This window comes from Geotrypetes seraphini, chromosome 4, assembly GCF_902459505.1.
Source record: "Geotrypetes seraphini chromosome 4, aGeoSer1.1, whole genome shotgun sequence".
Classification (NCBI taxonomy): domain Eukaryota; kingdom Metazoa; phylum Chordata; class Amphibia; order Gymnophiona; family Dermophiidae; genus Geotrypetes; species Geotrypetes seraphini.
The window spans coordinates 311,695,552-311,718,079 of NC_047087.1; the positions used below are offsets into that span (position 1 = coordinate 311,695,552).

The 22,528-nt window shown below is 46.0% G+C and overlaps 1 protein-coding gene across 5 annotated transcripts in view; it reads left to right on the plus strand.

Moving 5' to 3' along the window:
* Positions 1–22,528, plus strand: part of TDRD1 (tudor domain containing 1) — a 613,801-nt gene that overhangs the window by 93,096 nt on the left and 498,177 nt on the right. For all 5 annotated transcript variants that reach the window (XM_033943145.1, XM_033943144.1, XM_033943148.1 and 2 more), the window contains one exon: positions 4,569–4,728. In XM_033943145.1, the coding sequence (XP_033799036.1) occupies positions 4,569–4,728 (160 nt within the window). The remainder of the gene's footprint in view (positions 1–4,568; positions 4,729–22,528) is intronic.

Here is a 22,528-nt window from a genome sequence, read left to right on the forward strand (position 1 = left end):
TGAAGCTTGGCTCGCTGCAGTCTTCTTTAGTGGCTTCAAACCTCCCATCTTGTTCAAGGGACGAGTTTGGATCAGCCACAGTGGGCGGTGCTTCTCACAGATGCCAGTCTTCTCAGTTGGGGAGCTCAGTGTCTAAGTCACTCAGCTCATGGCACCTGGTCCACGGAGGAGACATCTTGGTTGATCAATTTTCTGGAGGCCAGAGCCATCCATTGGGCGCTGTTAGCCTTCCACTCCTACTTGACAGGCAAATCGGTCTGGGTTCTGTCGGATAATGCACGGTGGTGGCCTATGTCAATCGTCAGGGGGCACCAAGAGCACTCAGTTGGTGCAGGAGGCAGTTTTGCTCATGGTCTGGGCAGAGTCAGATCTTCAGGACATCTCGGCCTCCCACATATCTGGAGTGGAGAATGTTCATGCGGACTTCCTCAGTCGTCATGTGCTAGATCCCGGAGGGTTGTGTCTAAGCCACGTGGCCTTTCAGTTGATAGTATAGTCTTGGGGTCAGCCCCTCATGGACCTGATGGCCACGGGTGTCAATGCCAAAACACTCTGCTTCTTCAGTCGTTGAAGAGACGGTCAGGCCGATGGTCTCGATGCACTAGTTCAACCATGGCTGTTGTATGTGTTCCCTCCATGGTCATTAGTGGACAGAGTTCTACTCCGCATTGTTTGTCATCCGGGCTTGGTGGTTCTTGTGCATCTGGATTAGCCCAGACGGCTGTGGTATGCTCTATTTGCAAAGTTTGGCCGAGTGTGTCGGTGTGCAATTGATTTTCAGAATTACACAGGTTTATGTTTATTATCAATTCTTATTGCGGTTTATTTCAATATCTTACTAACCCTGGATCCCTGAAGAAGGTGTGTTTACTGAAACACGGACCGTGTCGGGTCCCTAGATTTGTTTAAAGGGTGGTAATATTAGCCGGATTCATATTTGACATAATAAACATAGCTTGCATCTTGTACATTCTGTCTGCAGTTTTTTTTCTTGTTTTTTATATGCGGATCTGGTGAGACATCTGGTGTCGGATCCTCTTCCTATGCCTCTTTCGCCTGATCATCTTACTCAGGGCCCCATTCCCATGTTTGATCCGGCTCCCTTTTGTCTTACGTCTTGGCTCTTGAAAGGGAACACCTAGGTAAGAAGAGGTATTCAGATAGTGATCTTCACTCTCTTGGGGTCCTGGAGACTTTCCACTTCTCGGGCTTATGTGTGGGTTTGTGTGTATTTGGGGAGTGGTGTACAGCGTGTGGAGTGGTCTCTTTTCGCGCTTCCCTGCCTAACATCTTAGAGTTTTTGCAGGATGGCCTGGACAGAGGCCTGGCTTGGTCTTCTCTCCGGGTTCAGCTTGCAGCCTTGTTAGCCTTTCGTGGCTTATTACAGGGTCAGCGTCTGACTGCCATTCCTGATGTCGTTCACTTCTTTCGGGTGGCCAAATTGCTCAAGCCTCCCGTGTGACCGTCTATTCCCTCTTGAGGTTTGAATCTGATCCTGTCTGGGCTGGTGCGCTCCCCTTTTGAGCCTTTGGGGGCCTGCTCATTGAAGGACCTTACTCTTAAGGCTATTACTTCTGCTAGGTGTGTTTCGGAGCTGCAGGCTCTTTCTTGTAGGTCTCCCTTCTTGGAGTTTTCTAGGGAGCGGGATGTGTTGAGGCCTGATCCTTCCTTTCTGCTAAAGGTAGTTTTTCCTTTTCATGTCATAGTCCATGATCCTCCCGGTGCTGGTTAGTCGGTAGGGTTCTTTGGAGCAGAAACAGTTGCGCAAACTAGATGTTGGCTGGGTCTTTTGCACGTACGTGAAGAGGACGCAGGAAATTAGGAAATCAGAGCATCTTTTTGTCCTAACGAGTCCTCATAAGGGGGATGGTGCTTCCAAGGCTACCATTGCGCGCTGGATCAAGGAGACTATTACTTCCGCTTACCTTCTTCAGAAAAAGCCTGTTCCGGAATGTCTCAAGGCTCATTCTACTCGGGTCAGGCAGCTTCTTGGGCTGAGTCTTCGCTGGTGCCTCCAGTAACTATTTGTAAGGTTGCAGTCTGATGTTCTCTGCATACCTTTGATGGGCACTACAGTGTGGACGTTCAGGCGCGTTGGGACGCGGTGTTCGGTAAGTGTGTTCTGGTGTCGGCCCTTTGGGGGTCCTGCCTGTGATGGGGACTGCTTTGGTACATCCCGCTTGTAAGAATTCCTATGCTGGTCTGAAGAATTGCTGAAGAAGCAGAAATTAAGTTCTTACCTGCTAATTTACTTTCTTTTAGCCTCTCCAGACCGGCATAGGACCCCACCCTGTCTATTGTCGTGTTCTTGCATGCAGATTTTGCTTTTTTGGCGGATTCTAGTATTTTTCTAGTGCTGGGGAGATTTAAGAACAGTGGCTGTGGCACGGCTGGCGTAGCTGGCGAGCTGTGGGGACCTTTTACCATTATATTTGCATTTGTTCCTTTGCATTTTCCAACAGAGTTCCTGTTTTTTTATTAGTTTTTATTCTTGTTTGGAGTCCTGTTTTCTTCTGTTTATTGTTCGTAGTTCTGCTTGGCTATTCGTCAGACTGAGGTAATTAGGGCGGAGTCACCTGATATGTACTATTCCAAAGTTTTGTCTCAGTCTGCACCTGCTGGTCATGATGAGATAAAATCCGCTTGCAAGAATTCCTAAGCCGGTCTGGAGAGGCTAAAAGAAAGTAAATTAGTAGGTAAGAACCTAATTTCTCCTTCAAAGGGTGCAAAATACGATATAGCCATGTTGTTTTTAAAGCATAATGTCTAAAATGCTAGGTGTTTCCAGAATTTTGGTCACTAGTGCATAGTAGTGATAGGAAAGGGATACTTATGTTGTATCGGAATACTGAAGTAGCAATAAACTGCCCTGTCTTTTCCTGTAGTACTAATTTGTATCCTATACTGGTTGCCTATTAACTTTCCTAAATTTGTAGCTGCTTGGGAGGGGCATGTCCTGGCAAGAGTAAAGAGCAGTGAGTGATCTGCAGAGAGAGGAACTGGCTCCTGATATACAATAGATCATATCATGTATAAGGTGACCATACGTCCCGTTTTCAACGGGACAGTCCCGTTTTCAGACCGACCGTCCCGTCCCGACCCACTGCTTCGGGACAACCGAAATGTCCCGTTTTCAGGGACAGCGTCCCGAAGCTGTGCGCAGAGACACCAGGACAGCCAATCACTTTCCCTCCCTGCCACACCGATTGAAATGCTGGGCCGCCACCGCTGCTTCTTAGCTTCTTCCCGACGTCAATTTTGACATGGGAGAGGAAGTTCGGGTCAGCCATTCGCTGCCTGACTGGCCCGAACTTCCTCTCCAACGTCAAAATTGACATCGGGAAGAAGCCAAGAAGCAGCGGCGGCGGCCCAGCGTTTCAATCGGCGCGGCAGGGAGGCAGACAGTGGCGGTACACGGGCGGGCAGGGGGTTTGAATCTGGGGGGGGGGGTTGAATCTGTGGGGGGGGGGTTTGAATCAGGCACTAGATAGAGGGAAGGAAGTAGGCAGGCAGGCTGGCTTCCGGGGAGGAACAAAGGCAAGAGAAGACATAGGAAGGAGGCATTGGGGGCACTAGGGACATAGGCAGGCACTGGGGGCACTCTGGACATGGGAAGGAGGCATTGGGGGAACTGTGGACAAGGGAAGGAGGCACTGGGGCACTAAGGACACAGGACAGGCACTGGGGGCACTAAGGACACAGGACAGGCACTGGGGGCACTATGGACATGGGAAGGAGGCATTGAGGGCATTAGGGACATGGGAAGGAGGCACGGGGGCACTAGGGACACATGACAGAGGCACTGGGGCACTAAGGACACAGGACAGAGGCACTGGGGGGCACTATGGACATGGGAAGGAGGCACTGGGGCACTAAGGATATAGGAAGGAAGGAGAGAGGGAATAGAAAGGGACAATTGTTGGGCCTGAGAGCAGAAAGAAAGAAAGAAAGAAAGAAATGAAAGAAAGGATACACAGTAAGAAGGAAACACAACCAGAGACTCATGAAATCACCAGACAGCAAAGGTAGGAAAAATGATTTTATTTTAACCTGTCAGTTTTGAGAATTTATATCTGCTGTCTATATTTTGCACTATATTTGTCTATTTTTCTATAGTTACTGAGGTGACATTTCATATTTTAAAGTCATTTGCCTTGACATCTTTGAAAACCCCAAATGATAATTAACATTTTCTCTGCGTATAGTGTGCTTTGTAGGTTTTTTTTATTTTAAGGTTACCATTATGAATTAATAAGAAGATATTATGTGTACATGAAAAATGAATGGAAGAAATTTGGGGCGGGATTAGGGCAGGGTTGAGGCGGGGCTAGGGCTGGATTGGGGCGGTACTAGGGCGGGATTGGGGGCGAGACTGACAATTAATAGATGTCCCCTTTTGATGAAAAAAATACATGGTCACGTTAATCATGTAGCTTCTTTCCTAACTGGAATTCACAGGAAGATCTTATTCTCCAGAGTGATACATGAGAAGTCTGGACTTGAATTAGAAGAATTTTATAGTATTTTACTATCAATGTTTAATTTTTTTAAAATAACTTTCAATACAGAGTCATGATTCTGGAAGCAAGCCACCTCATGCAAGCCAGAGCAAGGTGAAAAACTTTTCTGAAAAGTATTTCTTCTCAGGTTATGATTTGAGCCTGTTCAACTCGCTAGCACCTGCACCTGCTCCTCTGACCTCGACATGTCATCACTGTGGTTTGCATGGTAAGAATCTTCATACTAGAGTATGAGTTTTAGAATTGTTGAAACATCATCAAGGGCAGAGGTGGGGAACGAAGTCCACAATCCAGTCGGGTTTTCAGGATTTCCTCAATGAATATGCATGAGATCTATTTGAATGCATTGTCTCCATTGTATGCAAATAGATCTCATGCATATTCATTGGGGAAATCCAGAGAATCTAACTGGATTGTGGCCTTCGTTCCCCACCCCTAATCAAAGGGATACTGAGTTTCCAATACCAGTTTCAGATAATGTTGTTTGAGAATGTTGCATGGAGCCTATTTGACACAGGTACATCTCTATAGGGCATCTGGAGTATCCTCTCCATTTTGTCAAATGCTGGGGAGCAGATAGTACATTTTACCTCTCTTTTTGAGAATGCCCTGCAATTCAAGAATTTTGGAACAAGATCACCTTATGATATGGCTGTTATTTTAGCAACTCAAAAATCCCCAAGGAGAGGTGAAGTCAGCAGCCCTCCTCATGATAAGAACATAAGAATTGCTGCTGCTGAGTCAGACCAGTGTTCCATCGTGCCCAGCAGTCCGCTCATGCGGCGGCCCTTAGGTCAAAGATCAGTGCCGTAACTGAGACTAGCCTTACCTGCATACGTTCTGGTTCAGCAGAACTTGTCTAACTTTGTCTTGAATCCCTGGAGGGTGTTTTCCCCTATAACAGCCTCCGGAAGGGCACTCTGGGTGAAAAAGAACTTCTTTACGGAATCTTTTAACTTTAACTTTTACTTCTTTACGGAATCTTTTAACTTTAACCTTTTAACTTTAGAGAATGCCTCTCTAAGTTCTCCCTATTCCCTTCATTATCTTGAATGTTTCGATCATGTCCTCTCTCGGTCTCCTCTTTTTAAGGGAGAAGAGGCCCAGTTTCTCTAATCTCTTACTGTACGAGAACTCCTCCAGCCCCTTAACCATTTTAGTCGCTCTTCTCTGGACTTTTTCGAATTGTACCGTGACCTTCTTCAAATATAGCGACCTGTGCTGGACGCAGTATTCTAGGTGGGGGCGTACCATGGCCCGGTACAGCGGCATGATAACCTTCTCCGATCTGTTTGTGATCCACTTCTTAATCATTCCCAGCATTCTGTTTGCCCTTTTCGCTGCCGCTGCACATTCATCAACTTGTCGACCAGTACTCCCAAGACTCTTTCCTGGGGGGTTTCTCCAAGTACTGCACCGGACATCCTGCATTCATGTATAAGATTTTTCTTACTGACATGCATCACCTTACCCTTATCCACGTTAAACCTCATTTGCCATGTCGCGGCCCATTTCTCGAACGTGTTTGTCACGTTGCAGGTCTTCGCAATCCTTCTGTGTCTTCACTACTCTGAATAACTTAGTATCATCTGCAAATTTAATCACCTCACTCGTATCAATTTCCAGGTAGCTTATAAATATGTTGAAGAGCACGAGTCCAAGCACCAAATCCTGCGGCACGCCACTCGTGACACTTTTCCAGTCCGAGTATTGTCCATTTACCCCCACTCTCTGTTTCCTATCCGCCAACCAGTTTTTAATCCATGTGATTATTTCACCCTTGATTCCATGCATCGCAATTTTTTGAAGTAGTTGTGACACTCCCGATCGCCGGTGGCAAAAAAAAAAAAGCCATCCCCTTGTTGAGCCATCTCACTCCATTCCTCTCACCTTCGAGGGCACTTTTCAGAGTTTTCTTTTTCTGAGATGTCTGGATGTGGTAACCATTCTCACAAGTCCTAAGCGACTGCTCTGAGGCAAGCCACCCAGACGGAAACAGGAAAGTGTGTCAGAGGAGAAGTTTTGGGGCAGTCACACGGGACTTGTGTAAACGTTACTGCGTCCAGACACCTCAGAAAGAGAAAACTCTGAAAAGTGCCCACGAAGGTGAGGGGAAGGGAGGGAGATGGCCAGACGAGGGGAAAAGATTAAATGGTGCTGAAGGGAAGTGGAGAGAGGGAGGAGCAGACACTGGATGGAAGTGGGGAGGGGAAGAAATGGGGACAGATGCTGAAGGGGAGGAGAGGGGAGCAGATGCTGGATGGAAGAGGGGAACAGACGCTGAAGGGAAGTGGTTAGGTGAGAGACAGTTACAGACACTGAAAGTACAGAGAGGGAGCAGATGCTGAATGTGAAGGGGGAGAGAGAGGGAAACAGACACTGGATGGGAGAGGATAGAGAGAGGAGCAGACTATGGAAGGAAGTGGAGTGGAGAGAGAGAGAGCACATGATGGAAAAAGGGATAAAGGAAAAAGGGCACATGCTGAATTGGGGGAAGAGGATAGAGTTAGTGAGGTTCTGGAAGGGGTGAGAGAAAGAGGTGGCAAACTGTAGGTAGATTCAATGAAAGGGAAATTGAGGACTGGTTTTGTTTTAAATTTTTTATTCATTTTCATACATCCACAAGTGTAACATAGAAATTTAAAACGATCTCATAAAACATACACTTGAATTCCTTTCATGTACTACTGTAAATACAATATATTCTGTATTTATGAACAAAAATAACTGAAATATATGTATTACCTAATATGTATAATAATTATTAAAATTTAAACCCCTCCTTTCCCTCCCCTCCCAATACACATAACATTATAATAAAAATAATGACAAATATTTTATGAGATAAATTAAATAAAATGAAACCCCCCCCCCCTCCCTTCTTAATAAGATTTTTATTATGGGAAAATGATTTCATTCATTACAGTACAGAAATCTGCTAATGGTCCCCAGATCTTCTGAAACTTGCCAAAATAACCTCTCTGTGTTGCTAATGCACGCTCCATTTTATATATATGGCATACAGAATTCCACCAGAAGTTATAGTTTAACCTATCATAATTTTTCCAGTTATATGTAATTTGTTGTACTGCTACCCCAGTCAATATAAATAAAAGTTTGTTATTGTTTGAAGAAATTTGACTCTTTGCTCTCATTGCTGTGCCGAATAAGATAGACTGGAGTATTGGACACTCAAACTGCACAAGGGAGACCAAATTCCTGGAAACCACGAGGGACTGTTTCATGGAACAGCTGGTCACGGAACCAACACGGGGGGATGCAACTCTCGACCTAATCCTCAATGGGCTAGGGGGACCTGCAAAGGAGGTGGCGGTGCTAGAACCCCTAGGAAACAGCGATCACAACATGATCCAGTGCAAGCTGGAAATTGGACCATCAAAGGTGAAAAGATCTACAGCGACAGCACTCAACTTCAAAAAAGGGAATTATGATGGCATGAGGAAACTGGTGGGAAAGAAACTCAACGGTAGCGCAAGGAAGATGGAGTCTGTAGAAAAAGCCTGGTCCCTACTCAAGGGCACGGTGCAAGAGGCACAGAACCTGTACATCCCCAGATTCAGGAAGGGGTGCAAAAAAAACCGAACAAAAAACCCAGCGTGGATAACAACTGCAGTGAAAAAGGCGATAAGTGACAAGAAAGCATCGTTCAAAAAATGGAAAAAGGACCAAACAAAGGACAACCAAAAGGAGCACAAAGAACACCAAAGGGAGTGTCACCGTGTGGTTAGAAAAGCTAAAAGAGAATATGAGGAGAGACTGGCGGGGGAAGCAACAAACTTCAAATCGTTCTTCAGATATGTGAAGGGGAAGCAACCGGCAAGGGAAGAAGTGGGGCCATTGGATGATGGAGACAAAAAAGGAGTGGTAAAAGAGGAAAAAGAGATAGCAGACAGGTTAAATAAGTTCTTCACGTCAGTCTTCACGAGGGAGGACACATCCAATATTCCGGAACCGGAGGACATCGTAAATGGGGATCGGGATGAAAAGCTGGTCCAACTAGAGGTAAGCCAAGAGGATGTCCTCAGGCAGATAGACAGACTAAAGAGCGACAAATCGCCAGGTCCGGACGGCATTCACCCAAGGGTACTCAAGGAACTAAGGAACGTAATAGCAGAGCCACATCGCCAAATATGTAACCTATCCTTAAAAACTGGAGAGATCCCGGAGGATTGGAAAATTGCAAATGTCGCACCCATCTTCAAGAAGGGTTCAAGGGGGGACCCGGGGAACTACAGGCTGGTGAGCTTGACCTCGGTCCCGGGAAAAATGATGGAAGCACTGATTAAGGACAGTATCTGTGAACACATAGAAAACAATGGACAGCTAAAGTCGAGCCAGCACGGCTTCTGCAAGGGTAGGTCATGCCTCACAAACTTATTGTACTTCTTTGAGGGGGTAAACAGACAGGTGGATAAAGGGGAATCCATTGACATCATTTACCTTGACTTTCAAAAAGCCTTTGACAAGGTACTGCATGAAAGACTGCTTAAAAAGCTGTGGAGACATGGGGTGCAAGGGGAGGTGATGCATTCGCTAACACCTAGAGCCATCATTCCTTTTTTTCTTTTTTTTATTATTTCTTTTTTTTATTCTATTTATCAATATTAACCACTTTCTTTAAAGCGTCCCTCTCCATTATGTTTTTATCCTAACCCTACTATCTCCATTTTTCTTCTCAAATATGTAACTTCACCCTCCCTTCCCCTCTATCCTCACTGTCTAGTTCGTCTGGTAATGTTATTTGTATATACACAATACCTTTTTTTAGTTTCTCTTAGCTTCTCTTTCTTTTAAATATATTGTTAACCGGCCAGATATTAACTTGATGGTTGGTATATCAAAATTAATAAAACATGAAACTTGAAACTTGAGGTCCACCGATGGATCAAAAACTAGCTGGCAGACAGGAAACAGAGGGTTGGAGTGAAGGGCCATTACTCAGACTGGCATGGGGTCACGAGCGGAGTTCCGCAGGGGTCGGTGCTGGGACCGCTCCTGTTCAATATATTTATAAATGACCTGGAGGCGGGAACAAATTGCGAAGTTATTAAATTTGCGGATGACACCAAACTCTACCGCAGAGTTGAAACCATGGAAGACTGCGAAGATCTGCAAAGGGACCTAACGACGCTAGAAGAATTGGCCAAAAAATGGCAAATGAACTTTAACGTAGGGAAATGCAAGGTCATGCATGTAGGGAAAAAGAACCCGATGTTCAGCTACAAAATGGGAGGATCACTGCTAGGGGTAAGTAACCTTGAAAGAGACCTGGGAGTGATGGTGGACACGTCTTTGAAGGCGTCGGCACAGTGCGCCACAGCCTCAAGAAAAGCAAACAAAATGTTGGGTATCATTAAGAAGGGTATCACGACCAGGACAAAGGAGGTCATCCTGCCACTGTATCGTGCAATGGTGCGACCGCATCTGGAGTACTGTGTCCAGTATTGGTTGCCGTACCTCAAAAAGGACATGGCGGTACTTGAGGGAGTCCAGAGAAGAGCAACTAAACTGATAAGAGGTATGGAAAACCTCTCATATACTGACAGACTGAAAAAGCTGGGGCTGTTCTCCCTGGAAAAGCGGAGACTTAGAGGAGACATGATAGAAACCTTCAAGATCCTGAAGGGTATAGAAAAAGTAGACAGGGACAGATTTTTCAGATTACGGGGAACCACAAGTACAAGGGGGCACTCGGAAAAATTAAAAGGAGACAGGTTTAAAACAAATGCCAGAAAGTTCTTTTTCACCCAGAGAGTGGTGGACACATGGAACGCGCTTCCGGAGGCTGTGATAGGCCGGAGCACGTTACAAGGCTTCAAAGAAGGTTTGGATAGGTTCCTAGAGGATAAAGGAATTGAGGGTACAGATAAGAGTAGCGGTAGGTTATAGGGATAGTCTGGGACCATTGCTCAGGCAATGGGCCTGATGGGCCGCTGCGGGAGCGGACCACTGGGCGAGATGGACCTCTGGTCTGCCTCAGCGGAGGCAACTTCTTATGTTCTTATTATAAGTCAAGGCTACTGGATTTTCCATCATCCTATTTATTTGAGGCCAAATTGAATTCCAAAATAATGATATGAATGAACAATAGAATAATAAATGATCTAATGTCCCAGCCTCAAGATGACAGTGCCAACATCTATTAGACCCAGAGCTATCTAATTTTTGTAAGCGAACAGAGGTCCAAAAAGCTCTATGCAAAAGAAAAAACCATGTTTGTCTCATAGATGCCGACACTGTACATCTTAATCTCCAAGACCAAAGTCATGGCCATTGAGATGCAGTAATCTGGTGCTTAATCTCAATGCTCCAAATATCCCTAAGACCATGTTTTGGTTTTTTATTTACAAATTCAGATATTAATTTATACCACCTTGCGGCTTGGTGACCCATAGAGTCCATCTGAAAACATAAGAATTCTAGGCTATGATAATTAATAAGACTATTCCATTCAGGGAACCCTGCCTCAATGGCCTGCTTCAACTGCAACCATCTAAAATATTGCGATTTATTTAAACCAAATTTATGTTGCAATTGTGAAAACTCAAGCAGTTTGCCATTATTTATTACATCTTCTAAAATACGTATTCCTGCCAACATCCAATGTTTCCAGATGATTTTAAAACCGCCGACCTTGATCTTAGGGTTTAGCCAAATCGTTTGAGTTGTTGATTTATTTATTGGAATAGGAGTTACATTACTTATATACCTTAAAGTTTTCCAGGTATCAACAAATATTTTGTGTTCTTTATATAACCTTGGCATTTGGAAACTAACAACATGACCAAGACGCAAAGGAAAGATGAGTCTCCATTCTAGCCAGAACCAATCTGGTATATTATCAGTGGGCTCTGGGAGGATCCAATACATACCTTGACGCAAAATATAGGCTTGATGATACCTATAAAAGTTTGGAAAATTTACCCCACCCTCCATAATTGATCTTTGCAAAGACACTAAAGCAATTCTAGGAATTTTACCTAGCCAAATAAATTTTGTTAACACTCTATTCAACTTTTTATAAAAAGACCCCTGAAAGAAAATTGGTATCATTCCCATTTGGTAATTGAGGACTGGAAAGTAAGAAAGTAGACATGAGATAGAAAACAAATTGAGAAGGAAGAGAAAGTGAGAGGAGAGAGACATACAAGAGTACTGGGGGAGGGGGAAGAGACAGATAACAGATCTGAAGGGAGGAAAGGAGGGGAGAGATGCTAAAAACTATCTGAAGGAGGGAGTGAGAGATGGAAGGGAAGAAGACAGAGATGCTAGATCATGGGTGGAGCGTTGGGAAGATGGGTGCCAGAACAATGGGGATGGGGAAGGGATAGATGGCAGGGGGGAGAGGCTGCAGGCAGTTTCTGGTAGAGGCATAGAAATAAAGCAGATACCAATGGAAAAGGCAAAGAGAAGACAGACAGTGGATGGAAGGAAGAGAAAGGTGAGAAGAAAAAGAAAGCAGAAACCAGACAACAAAGGTAGAAAAAAAATTCTATATATATATTTTTTTTTTCTTTTTCTTTGGGGTAGGAGGGATTTAGGATAAAATAGTATTGGAGCTGTGTTGATAAACGTTTATAAACAAAGCCCTGCCAGCTGAAGATCTCTTCCTCTAGTTCAGCAACCAGAGCTCTGATTTATAAAATGGCAATTGTATAGAATATTGTTTCATTTTATACTTTAATAAAATCAGTTCAGTATAAAACTATTTGAGGCTTGTGCGGATGGAATTAGATGGTTTGCGGGAATGGGGACTGATTTCGCAAGGACAGGGTGGAGATTGGGACAAAATTTTTTCCCCGTGTTAATCTCTAATCTATTGCTTTGGTACCAACTGAAGGAGGGCACTACTCTCTACTGCAGAAAAGGAGGAAGGAGAAATTAGGTTCTTACCTGTTAATTTTCTTTCTGTTAGCTTGTAGACTGGTATTATCCTTATGAATAGGTTATATGCCTCACTGCTACCAACAGGTGGAGACTGAGCACAAACTTGTATATCAGGCTAGAATCTCCCTAACAACTCAGTCTGCCGAATAGCCAAGCAGAACCTAGGAAAGACTTCAGTTGAAAACAGTATAACACACTCCGAAAAGGAGTGGAAAAAACAACAAATACTTATAAACTGTTGTTGGAACATGTGTAGAACTTAATCCTGGTATAGAAAACATCCCTACAGCTCACCAGCTAAGACAGCTGAGCCATAGTTGCCCAACGGTTCAAAAGGAGGGTGCACAAGAACTGTCAACCAGATTCAGATCCCTAGATGGAACAGAGGGTTGTACGGGAGGCTTGAGCATTTGGCCGCCCGCAAGAAGCCATCAGGAATGGCATCAGGAATGGCAATCAAACGCTGACCTTTCAACAACCCACGAAAGGCTAACAAGGCTGCAAGCTGAATCTGGACAGAAGACCAAGCCAGTCCCCTATCCAGGCCATCCTGCAAGAACTCTTAAGATGTTAGGCAGGGAAGCATGAAAAGAGACCACTCCATGTGCATCACTCCTCAAATAGACGCCAAACCCTCACATAAGCCCTAGAGGTGGAAAGCCTCCAGGACTCCAAGAGAGTTGAGATTAATTTATCTGAATACCCTTTCTTACTTAGGCAACCCCTTTCAAGAGCCAAGCCGTAAGACAGAAGGGACACGGATCGAACATTGAAATGGGACCCTAAGTCAGAAGGTCATCCAAGAGAGGAAGAGGATCTGCCACAAGATGCCTCACCAGATCCGCGTACCACGGTTGTCGAGTCCAATCCGGAGCCACCAGAACCACGAGGCCCAAATGGCTAATTATGCAGAGAAGAACTCTGCCCACTAATGGCCACGGAGGGAACACATTCAACAACCCCTCCGTTGTCCATGGTTAAACCAGAACATCCCAGCCCTCGGCCTGACTGTCTCTGCGATGACTGAAGAAATGGGGTGTTTTGGCGCTAACACTTGTAGCCATCAGATCTATGGCGGGCTGACCCCAAGACTGCACTATCAACTGAAAGGCTACGTGGCTTAGACACCACTCTCCGGGATCTAGCACGTGACAACTTGGGAAGTCGGCTTGAACATTCTCCACTCTGCCTATGTGGGATGCTGATATTTCTTGAAGGTGCGACTCTGCCAAGACCATAAGCAGAGCCACTTCCTGTGCCACCAAAGTGCTCCTGGTGCCCCCTGATGATTGACATAGGCCACCGCCATAGCATTGTCTAACAGAACCCTTACTGACTTGCCCATCAGGACTGGAGGGCTAGCAACGCCAGACAGATGGCTCTGGTCTCCAAGACATTGATCGACCAAGAAGCCTCCTCCGTGGACCAGGTGCACTGAGCTGAGTGATCTAGACGCTGAGCTCCCCAACTGGGAAGACTGGCATCCGTGAGCAGCACTGTCCACTGCGGCTGATCCAGACTTGCCCCTTGTCTGGAGCCACCAATGAAGACTGCCCCGAACTAAGCCCAGAAGCGGAACAGGGTGATCCACCAGACTGTGCCTCTGAGGCAACCACCTCCGAAGAAGAACTGGGTTAGAAACTGGCTGTTGGACAGACGCCAGAGGGTGGTGGTTAACGGAAGTCGCTTGGAGGAAGGAAAGGTGAGTAGTGGAGTCCCTCAGGGTTTGGTGCTGGGGCCGATCCTATTCAATATGTTTGTGAGTGACATTGCTGAAGGGTTAGAAGGAAAAGTGTGCCTTTTTGCATATGATACCAAGATTTGTAATAGAGTAGACACCGAAGAGGGAGTGGAAAATATGAAAAAGGATTTGCAAAAGTTAGAGGAATGGTCTAATATCTGGCAACTAAAATTCAATGCAAAGATGTGCAGAGTAATGCATTTGGGGATTAATAATCGGAAGGAACCGTATATGCTGGGAGGTGAGAAGCAGATATGCACGGATGGGGAGAGGGACCTTGGGGTGATAGTGTCCAATGATCTAAAGGCAAAAAAACAGTGTGACAAGGTGGTGGCTGCTGCCAGAAAGATGCTGGACTGTATAAAGAGAGGCGTAACCACTTGGAGAAGCCCCACTCGGTAAAGCCCCACTTGGAGTATTGTGTTCAGTTTTGGAAACCATATCTGACAAAGGACATAAGACTTGAAGCGGTCCAGAGGAGGGTGACAAAAATGATAGGAGGCCAGAAGACGTATCAGGAGAGATTGGAAGCCCTGAATATGTATACCCTAGAGGAAAGGAGCGACAGGGGAGATATGATTTAGACGTTCAAATATTTGAATGGTATTAACGTAGAACAAAATCTTTTCCAGAGAAAGGAAAATGGTAAAACCAGAGGACATAATTTGAGGTTGAGGGGTGGTAGATTGAAGAGCAATGTTAGGAAATTCTACTTTAGGGAGAGGGTGCTGGATGCCTGGAATGTGCTCCCGAGAGAGGTGGTGGAGAGGAAAACGGTGACTGAGTTCAAAGAAGCGTGGGATGAACACAGAGGATCTAGAATCAGAAAATAATATTAAATATTGAACTAAGGCCAGTACTGGGCAGACTTGCACGGTCTGTGTGTCTATATATGGCCGTTTGGTGGCGGATGGGCTGGAGAGGACTTCAATGGCTGGGAGGGTATAGATGGGCTGGAGTAGGTTTTGACGGAGATTTCGGCAGTTGGAACCCAAGCACAGTACCGGGTAGAGCTTTGGATTCTTGCCCAGAAATAGCTAAGAAGAAAAAATTTAAATTGAATCAGGTTGGGCAGACTAGATGGACCATTCGGGTCTTTATCTGCCATCATCTACTATGTTACTATGAAGAACATACTGAAGAGGACGCATGTGGGCCTGCGACCAGCTCACTATATCGAGGGAAGCTGCCATCGACCCCAGGACTTGGTGGAAATCCTGCGCCCGAGGACACTGGCATGCCATAAGCAGGTGAATCTGAGATTGCAATTTGCTTACCCGGGCCTCCGGAAGGAAGACCTTCCCCAAGGAGGTGTCGAATAGTACGCCTAGATACTCCAGGCGTTGAGATGGAGACAACCAGCTCTTGGAAAGGTTGACTACCCATCCCAGCAAATGCCGGAACTCCACCACCCAAGCAGTGACCCGGGTGCTCTCCTGTAACGACTTCACTCAAATCAACCAGTCATCTAAATAGGGTTTAACTAGAATGCCCTCTTTGTGCAACGCCGCTGTGACTACCACCATCACCTTGGTGAACATCTGCGGAGCCATGGCCAGATAAAGGGAAGTGCACCAAACTGATAATGTTGACCCAAAATCGTAAATTGCAGGAAGCGATGATGGGAGGCCCGAATAGGAATGTGGAAGTAGGCTTCAGTCAGATCTAAAGAGGTCAGAAACTCCCCTGGCTGATCCGCCAGAATCACAGACCGCAGAGTTTCCATGCGGAAGGAAGGCACATGAAGAGCCCTGTTGACACCCTTCAAATCCAGAATGGGCTGAAAGGTCCCTTCTTTCTTGGGCATCACTAAGTAAATTGAGTAGCAACCTGTTCCCCACTCCCGCGGGGGAACAGGAAGCACCGCGTGGAGATCCAACAATCTTTGAAGGGTCTAGCGAAGGGCCTGCTGCTTCCACGCCACCTGCGAGGGAGAAGCGAGAAAATAATCTGGCAAGAAACAGTCAAAATCCAGAGCATAACCGTTCCGAATCACCTCCAGAACCCACTGATCGGACATGATATCTGCACACTTTGGCTAAAAATCCCTCAGCCAGGCACCTACCGGAACCAAAATGGGTGCTGGCAAGAAATTTTGGGCAGGATGGGCGGCAGGGCCCCAGAAAGGACTGCATGCGCTGAAAAATCCTGTCTCTAGAGAGCCCAAGGGACTGAAAAGAGGCAGCCCCTCGACTAGGGCGGAAACAGCGGAAATCACGCCCACGAGCAGTGCCACCTCGAGCCAGCGGCCTAGGCCTATCCTCAGTCAAACGATGCACTTTAGAATCAGTGAGAGTCTGAACTAACCTGTCCATGTCCTCGCCAAACGAGAAAGATCGCTTAAAAGGAAACTTTGTCAACTTAGCTTTGGATGCCAAATCCGCCGACCAAGCACGAAGCCACAAGGTATGGCGAGCTGCCACCACAAACGCCAACGACTTGGCAGAAGCTCACAAGAGGTCATACATGGCATCTGAAAGATAAGAAGCACCTAATTCAATCTTTGCCACCTCGCGCTTGAGCAATTCCCAGTCCTCAGTTTTACAGTCAAGGACATGCTCGGCCCAGTGAAAACATGCCCGAAGAAACAGCCCACCACACATCGCCGCCTAGACAGCCAGAGCTGTCACATCAAAACTCTGTTTAAGGAGGGACTCCAACTTGCGCTTCTCCGTGTCCTTCAAGGCTGCATCACCTTCATCAGGCACAGGATGCTTTTTAGAGATGGCCGAGACCACCGTGTCCACTACAGGCGACTTCAGAGTGTCCCTATCCTCTTCAGGAATGGGATACAAGCGGGCCATGGAATGCGCAAAATGAAAGGGAACTTCCGGCACTTGCCACTGGGCAGCATAATATCCCGAATATCCTGATGCATGAGAAAAGAGCAGGAAGCAAAGTGGATCCCCTTAAGCAAAGGGTCCACCATACGCGGAGTCTCCGACACGGTGTCCTCAAAGTGCAAAACCGAGGAGACCTGAAAAATTAGCTAATGAAGCTCTTCCCGCTGAAAAATGTGCACCACAGACGCACTTACGACAGCTGGGGGGGGGGAGTGCTCGAACCCTCAGCAGAATCTGACCCCCCCAAGAGGATCCTGGAAATCTCCGTAAATGTCCAGGTCCTCATCAATAACATCTTGCTCCTGTGGGCAAAAATCCTCATCCCAAGAGATCCTCAGGCGTTTGGATGAGAGAGGAGTAGAGGGGGGCAAAATCGCCACTGTGTGTGGCTGCACTGGGGAAGAAAACCTCCCCTTCCTCCCCCTGAGACCCCTGGAGTGGACACGGTACCTCCAGCCGCCAGCACATAAGCTTTACTAAGTGGTAACATGAATTCAGGGGGAAAAATCCCTGGCAGCCCCAAGGGACTCCCTACCCCAGCAGGGTCCCTGTCATACCTTGCCTCTGTATTTCCAGAACAGGGGGAAGGTCACCTGAGGTAACTGAGTTGAAGGAGGATTTTCCCGCTGGAATTGGACCTAAAACCGCCAAAACCGGAGCTCCTGCGGCCTGCTGCTTCTGAAAAGCCTGGAACTTTCCTGATGCTGAGGCCAAGGGACTGACTCTAAAAGTGAATCCCCACAGATGCTTGATAATTCATATGGTACTTTAGTTTTAAATTCTTTATTCATTTTAAATCTTAAACAAGTGTACAATAAAATATCCATTAAACTTTCAATATAACACTTGAAATTCTTAATCATATCATCTAGAACAAAAATATACTCATATATATATTCATATGGTACTTATAGCAAGATTCCTGCTTCCCTGCCAGGAGTCAGATCTCTGTAAGTTTAAGCCTAGCAGTGCCAGAAGTTTGATGGGTCTTGTGGTTTCAAGTCTCGTGTGACTTGGAACCATGAGACCAACCTGATCTTCCGGCTCCATGCAGCTCAGACTTGCAGAGAGCCAAGTCACTGTGGGGATACAGGAAGCCCATTGTTTGTTCTGCAACTGAAGTCATGTGAAGGGAAAGAGACTGGGTAAAGTTTGCCGTGGGGGGGGGAGGGGGGATACATGAGAGAGAGCAAGTAGACTGAATGAAGACTTTGGTTAGATGAGAAAGAGAGACTGGCTGGGAGAGGACTACACTCTATATTTTGACAATATTGGTGAAGCATATGACAAAATACAATGGTGGATGTTTTGGCCCTCCGAATGTTACAAAATATAAAATGTGGCTCCTTATAGACAAAGGTTGGACAAGCCTGCTATAAAACAACATACACAAACAGTAACATCGCAGAATGATGATAATAATAATAATAGCTTTATTTATATCCTATCATACCTTTCAGTTTAAGATGGTTTACAACAAGGGAGGCTGCATGAATGCAGCAAAGTTATATCATGAGCATGAAGTAGGAGTAAGCAAACAGGCGTATAATGTAATCTAATATAATAAAGCCCTAAATGGAAAAGAATCAAATAATCCTTTAGAACAATATACATTTAAAGGTAAAATTTCTGACTTATTCCAATTAATTTTGTAACTTGAAAATTTACCAAATGTATCAATCAATTCCTTTTTTTTAATTTCTTTATTCATTTTATAACTTACTAAACTAAACTAAACTAAACCTTAAGTTTATATACCGCATCATCTCCACGGGAGTGGAGCTCGACACGGTTTACAAAGCTTACATCAAGTGTACAGTAAATATCAAACAATTATAGTACAATATCAAGTTTCAAGTTTATTAATTTTTAATATACCGACCATCAACTGGTATCTAGCCGGTGGTGGTGAGAACAGAGCAAAATAAACTAAGCAGGGTAAGAGTAAGACTCTTGAAAATTTACAATATCATACAACAAGAAGATTTAACCCCACCCCCCTCCCAAATTCATGTACAACTAAAATATACCACATGAAAATAATATCTTATGTCATTCATAAATATATTATTAGTGGAAAACCAAGAATCCCCCTCCCCACCCCAAATCCACATGAGTATTAAAATTGGGAAAAGTGTAAATTATTCATTATAATACTTTAATAATGGTCTTCACACATCCTTAAATTTATTATCCCAGGACAAGCAGGCAGCATATTCTTGACTGATGGGTGACGGCACCGACGGAGCCCCGGTACGGACAATTTTAGAGTGATTGCACTCTAAGAACTTGGAAAGTTCTAGTAGGCCGCACCGCGCACGCGCGAGTGCCTTCCCGCCCGACAGAGGCGCGCGGTCCCCAGTTTCTTAGTTTCCGCGGAGCTAAGAAGACGCGTTTCTTTCAACGGCTGTTGAAAGTTCTTTTTTCTAGTAAATATCGCCTTCCCGCTCGCGTAAACCCTTTTGGAAATTTTATTTCCGTTTTTTCTTTTCTTTTAAAAAAAACCAAACAAAACACTTCATTTTTTTCTTTAGTTTTCGGTTAGCCCCGGCGAGGCCTATTGCCATCATCGAGGCCTCGGCCTTCGATTTGGCAGAAGCCGTATTCACTTTCATGCCCCCTCAACCCGGATTTAAAAAGTGCCAGCGGTGCGCTCGACCAATTTCACTGACCCACACAACTGGTGTCTGCAGTGTCTTGGTCCTGACCATCGAGCGTCTACCTGCTCCCGCTGTGCGACTTTAAAGAAGAGAACACTTAAAAACCGCCAGATACAGCAGCAGTTATTGTTCGGCACTGAGATGTCTGATTCAGCACCACCGGCACCGACATCGGCCCCATCTCAGTCGGCACCTACTTCGTCGACACCGCGCGATACCGCGCCGGCGTCGCACCCCGCAGATAAGCCGGCTAAGAAGCCTTCCCCGTTGGAGCGTCCTCCGGTCTCAGTAGCAGTGAGTCCAATCCTGCCGACCGCGAGGCGCCCACGGAAGCGCTCCGCTCCGATTGAGGTTAGCCCCTCGACATCGGGTTCCTCTTCGGAGTGTAGAGCGGCACCCAAGGTACCGCAGAAGAAAACAGCGGTACCGGTGCCTTCATTGGACGAGCGCATTGCCGCAGTCCTGCAGGTCCAGCTAAAGGAACAACTCCAACAGCTACTCCCTGCTCTTTTGACTCCGAGCCTTCCAGTCCCGGTCCGGTCTGAGCCGCCGGTACCGGCGGTGCAGCAGCCCCCTTTATCGGCATCCACTTTGTCGATACCGGGGCACATCACTTCTTCGGTATCAATGCCAGTCTTGGCACCGGAACCGAGACACCAGGCTGTTCAAACATCGGCACCGGCACAACCTTTAACATCTCCCGGTACCGGTTCACAGAGGTCTGGTAAGTCGACTCATAAAACTCGACACCTAGAACCCTCCACACCGGAGTCACGAGACCGCAGTTTTCAGGTGAGGGACCCTGATCTGTGGGGTGATTCAGAAGAGCCTTTCCTCTCTGAGGGAGAGTGTTCATCAGGGGACGAGGATCCTTCTGGTTTAGATCCGTCTTCCAAACCTGATGCAACTTCTTTCACCTCTTTTCTTAAAGAGATGTGTGACTCTCTATCTATTCCCTTGGAGGCTGAATCCAAAAAATCCAAGGCATTTTTAGATGCTCTTGACTTTGACCAGCCTCCAAGGGAATTTCTCAAGCTACCTCTCCATGACATTTTAAGAGAGACATTTTACAAAAATCTAGAGACACCCTTGACCATTCCAGGAGCTCCCCGTAAACTGGACTCCTTATATAAGGTTATACCAATTCCAGGCTTTGACAAACCTCAACTCCCCCATGAGTCTTTATTAGTAGAGTCTACTTTAAAGAAATCCACGGGGGTTAGTGTATATGCTTCTGTCCCTCCTGGCAGGGAAGGTAAGGCCATGGATAAGTTTGGCAAAAGACTGTATCAAAATGCAATGCTAGCGAACAGGTCAGGAAACTATGCTTTCCATTTTTCCTTTTATCTTAAGCATCTTATTCAAAGTTTGTCATCTTTTGAGAAATATCTCCCTGACCGTAAAAAATCAGCCTTTCGCCAAACTTCTTCATCGCTCTTGCAACTGCGCAAGTTCATGGTCAGATCAATTTTTGACACTTTTGAGCTGACCTCTAGAGCCACGGCTATGTCGGTGGCTATGCGACGACTGGCCTGGCTCAGAGTGTCTGAACTCGATGTCAATCACCAAGATCGACTGGCCAATGCACCTTGCTTAGGGGATGAGCTGTTTGGAGAATCCATGGACTCTACTACTCAGAAACTTTCAGCTCATGAGACTCGATGGGATACTCTTCTTAAGACAAAGAAGAAGACCCCACCTCCTAGGCCTTTTCGTCAACAATCGGCCTATCAACGAAGGTTTGTGGCTCGTCCCTTACCTCAGACACAGCAACAACCCAGGCGTCAGAGGCAACAACAGAGGCAACCTGCTCGACCTGCCCAGCAGCAACAGCAAGTGAAACCTCCTCCTTCTCAAAAGTCCACTCAGCCCTTTTGACTTGGTTCTCCTGGACATAGCCAGTCTTCCTCCTTCTACTCATCTTCCACAGCTCATAGGAGGACGCCTTATACATTTCATAAGCCGTTGGGAAATCATCACCTCGGACCTGTGGGTCCTCAACATCATCCGCCACGGCTACTCTCTCAACTTTCAGACACCTCCTGCCCAAAGTCTGCCAAGAGAGTCTGCTTTCAACACTCCTCGGTCTTCCCTCCTTTTTCAAGAGGTTCAATCCCTCCTCCTCCTGAACGCTATAGAGGAGGTTCCTCTAGATCAGAGAGGGCAGGGATTCTACTCCCGTTATTTTCTAGTCCTCAAAAAGACAGGAGATCTCAGACCCATCCTAGATCTTCGCGATCTAAACAAATGCTTGCTCAAAGAGAAATTTTAGATGCTTTCTCTGGCCACTCTTTACCCTCTTCTCAATCAAGGCAACTGGCTATGCTCCCTCGATCTCAAAGAAGCATACACTCACATACCGATCCATATGGCATCCAGACAGTACCTCCGCTTCATGATCAATCATTGTCATTACCAATACAAGGTGCTACCCTTCGGTCTTGCCTCCTCTCCAAGAGTGTTCACCAAATGTCTGATTGTGGTGGCTGCCTTTCTACGCTCTCACCACCTTCAGGTTTTTCCATATCTGGACGATTGGTTGATCAAAGCCAATTCTTCTCAGACAGTACTTCAGGCCACCAACCAGACCGTCCTCTTTCTTCAACTTCTGGGGTTCGAGATCAATCTACCCAAATCTCATCTCATCCCCACTCAGAGGCTTCAATTCATCGGAGCTGTCTTGGACACAGTCCTCATGAGAGTGTTCCTGCCACTCAACCGTCTTCAAACGCTTCAATCTCTCTGTCAGCAAGTGCTTCCACAACATTCCATCTCTGCCAAGCAAATGATGATACTTTTGGGTCACATGGCCTCCACAGTTCATGTCACACCCTTCGCACGTCTTCACCTGCGCAC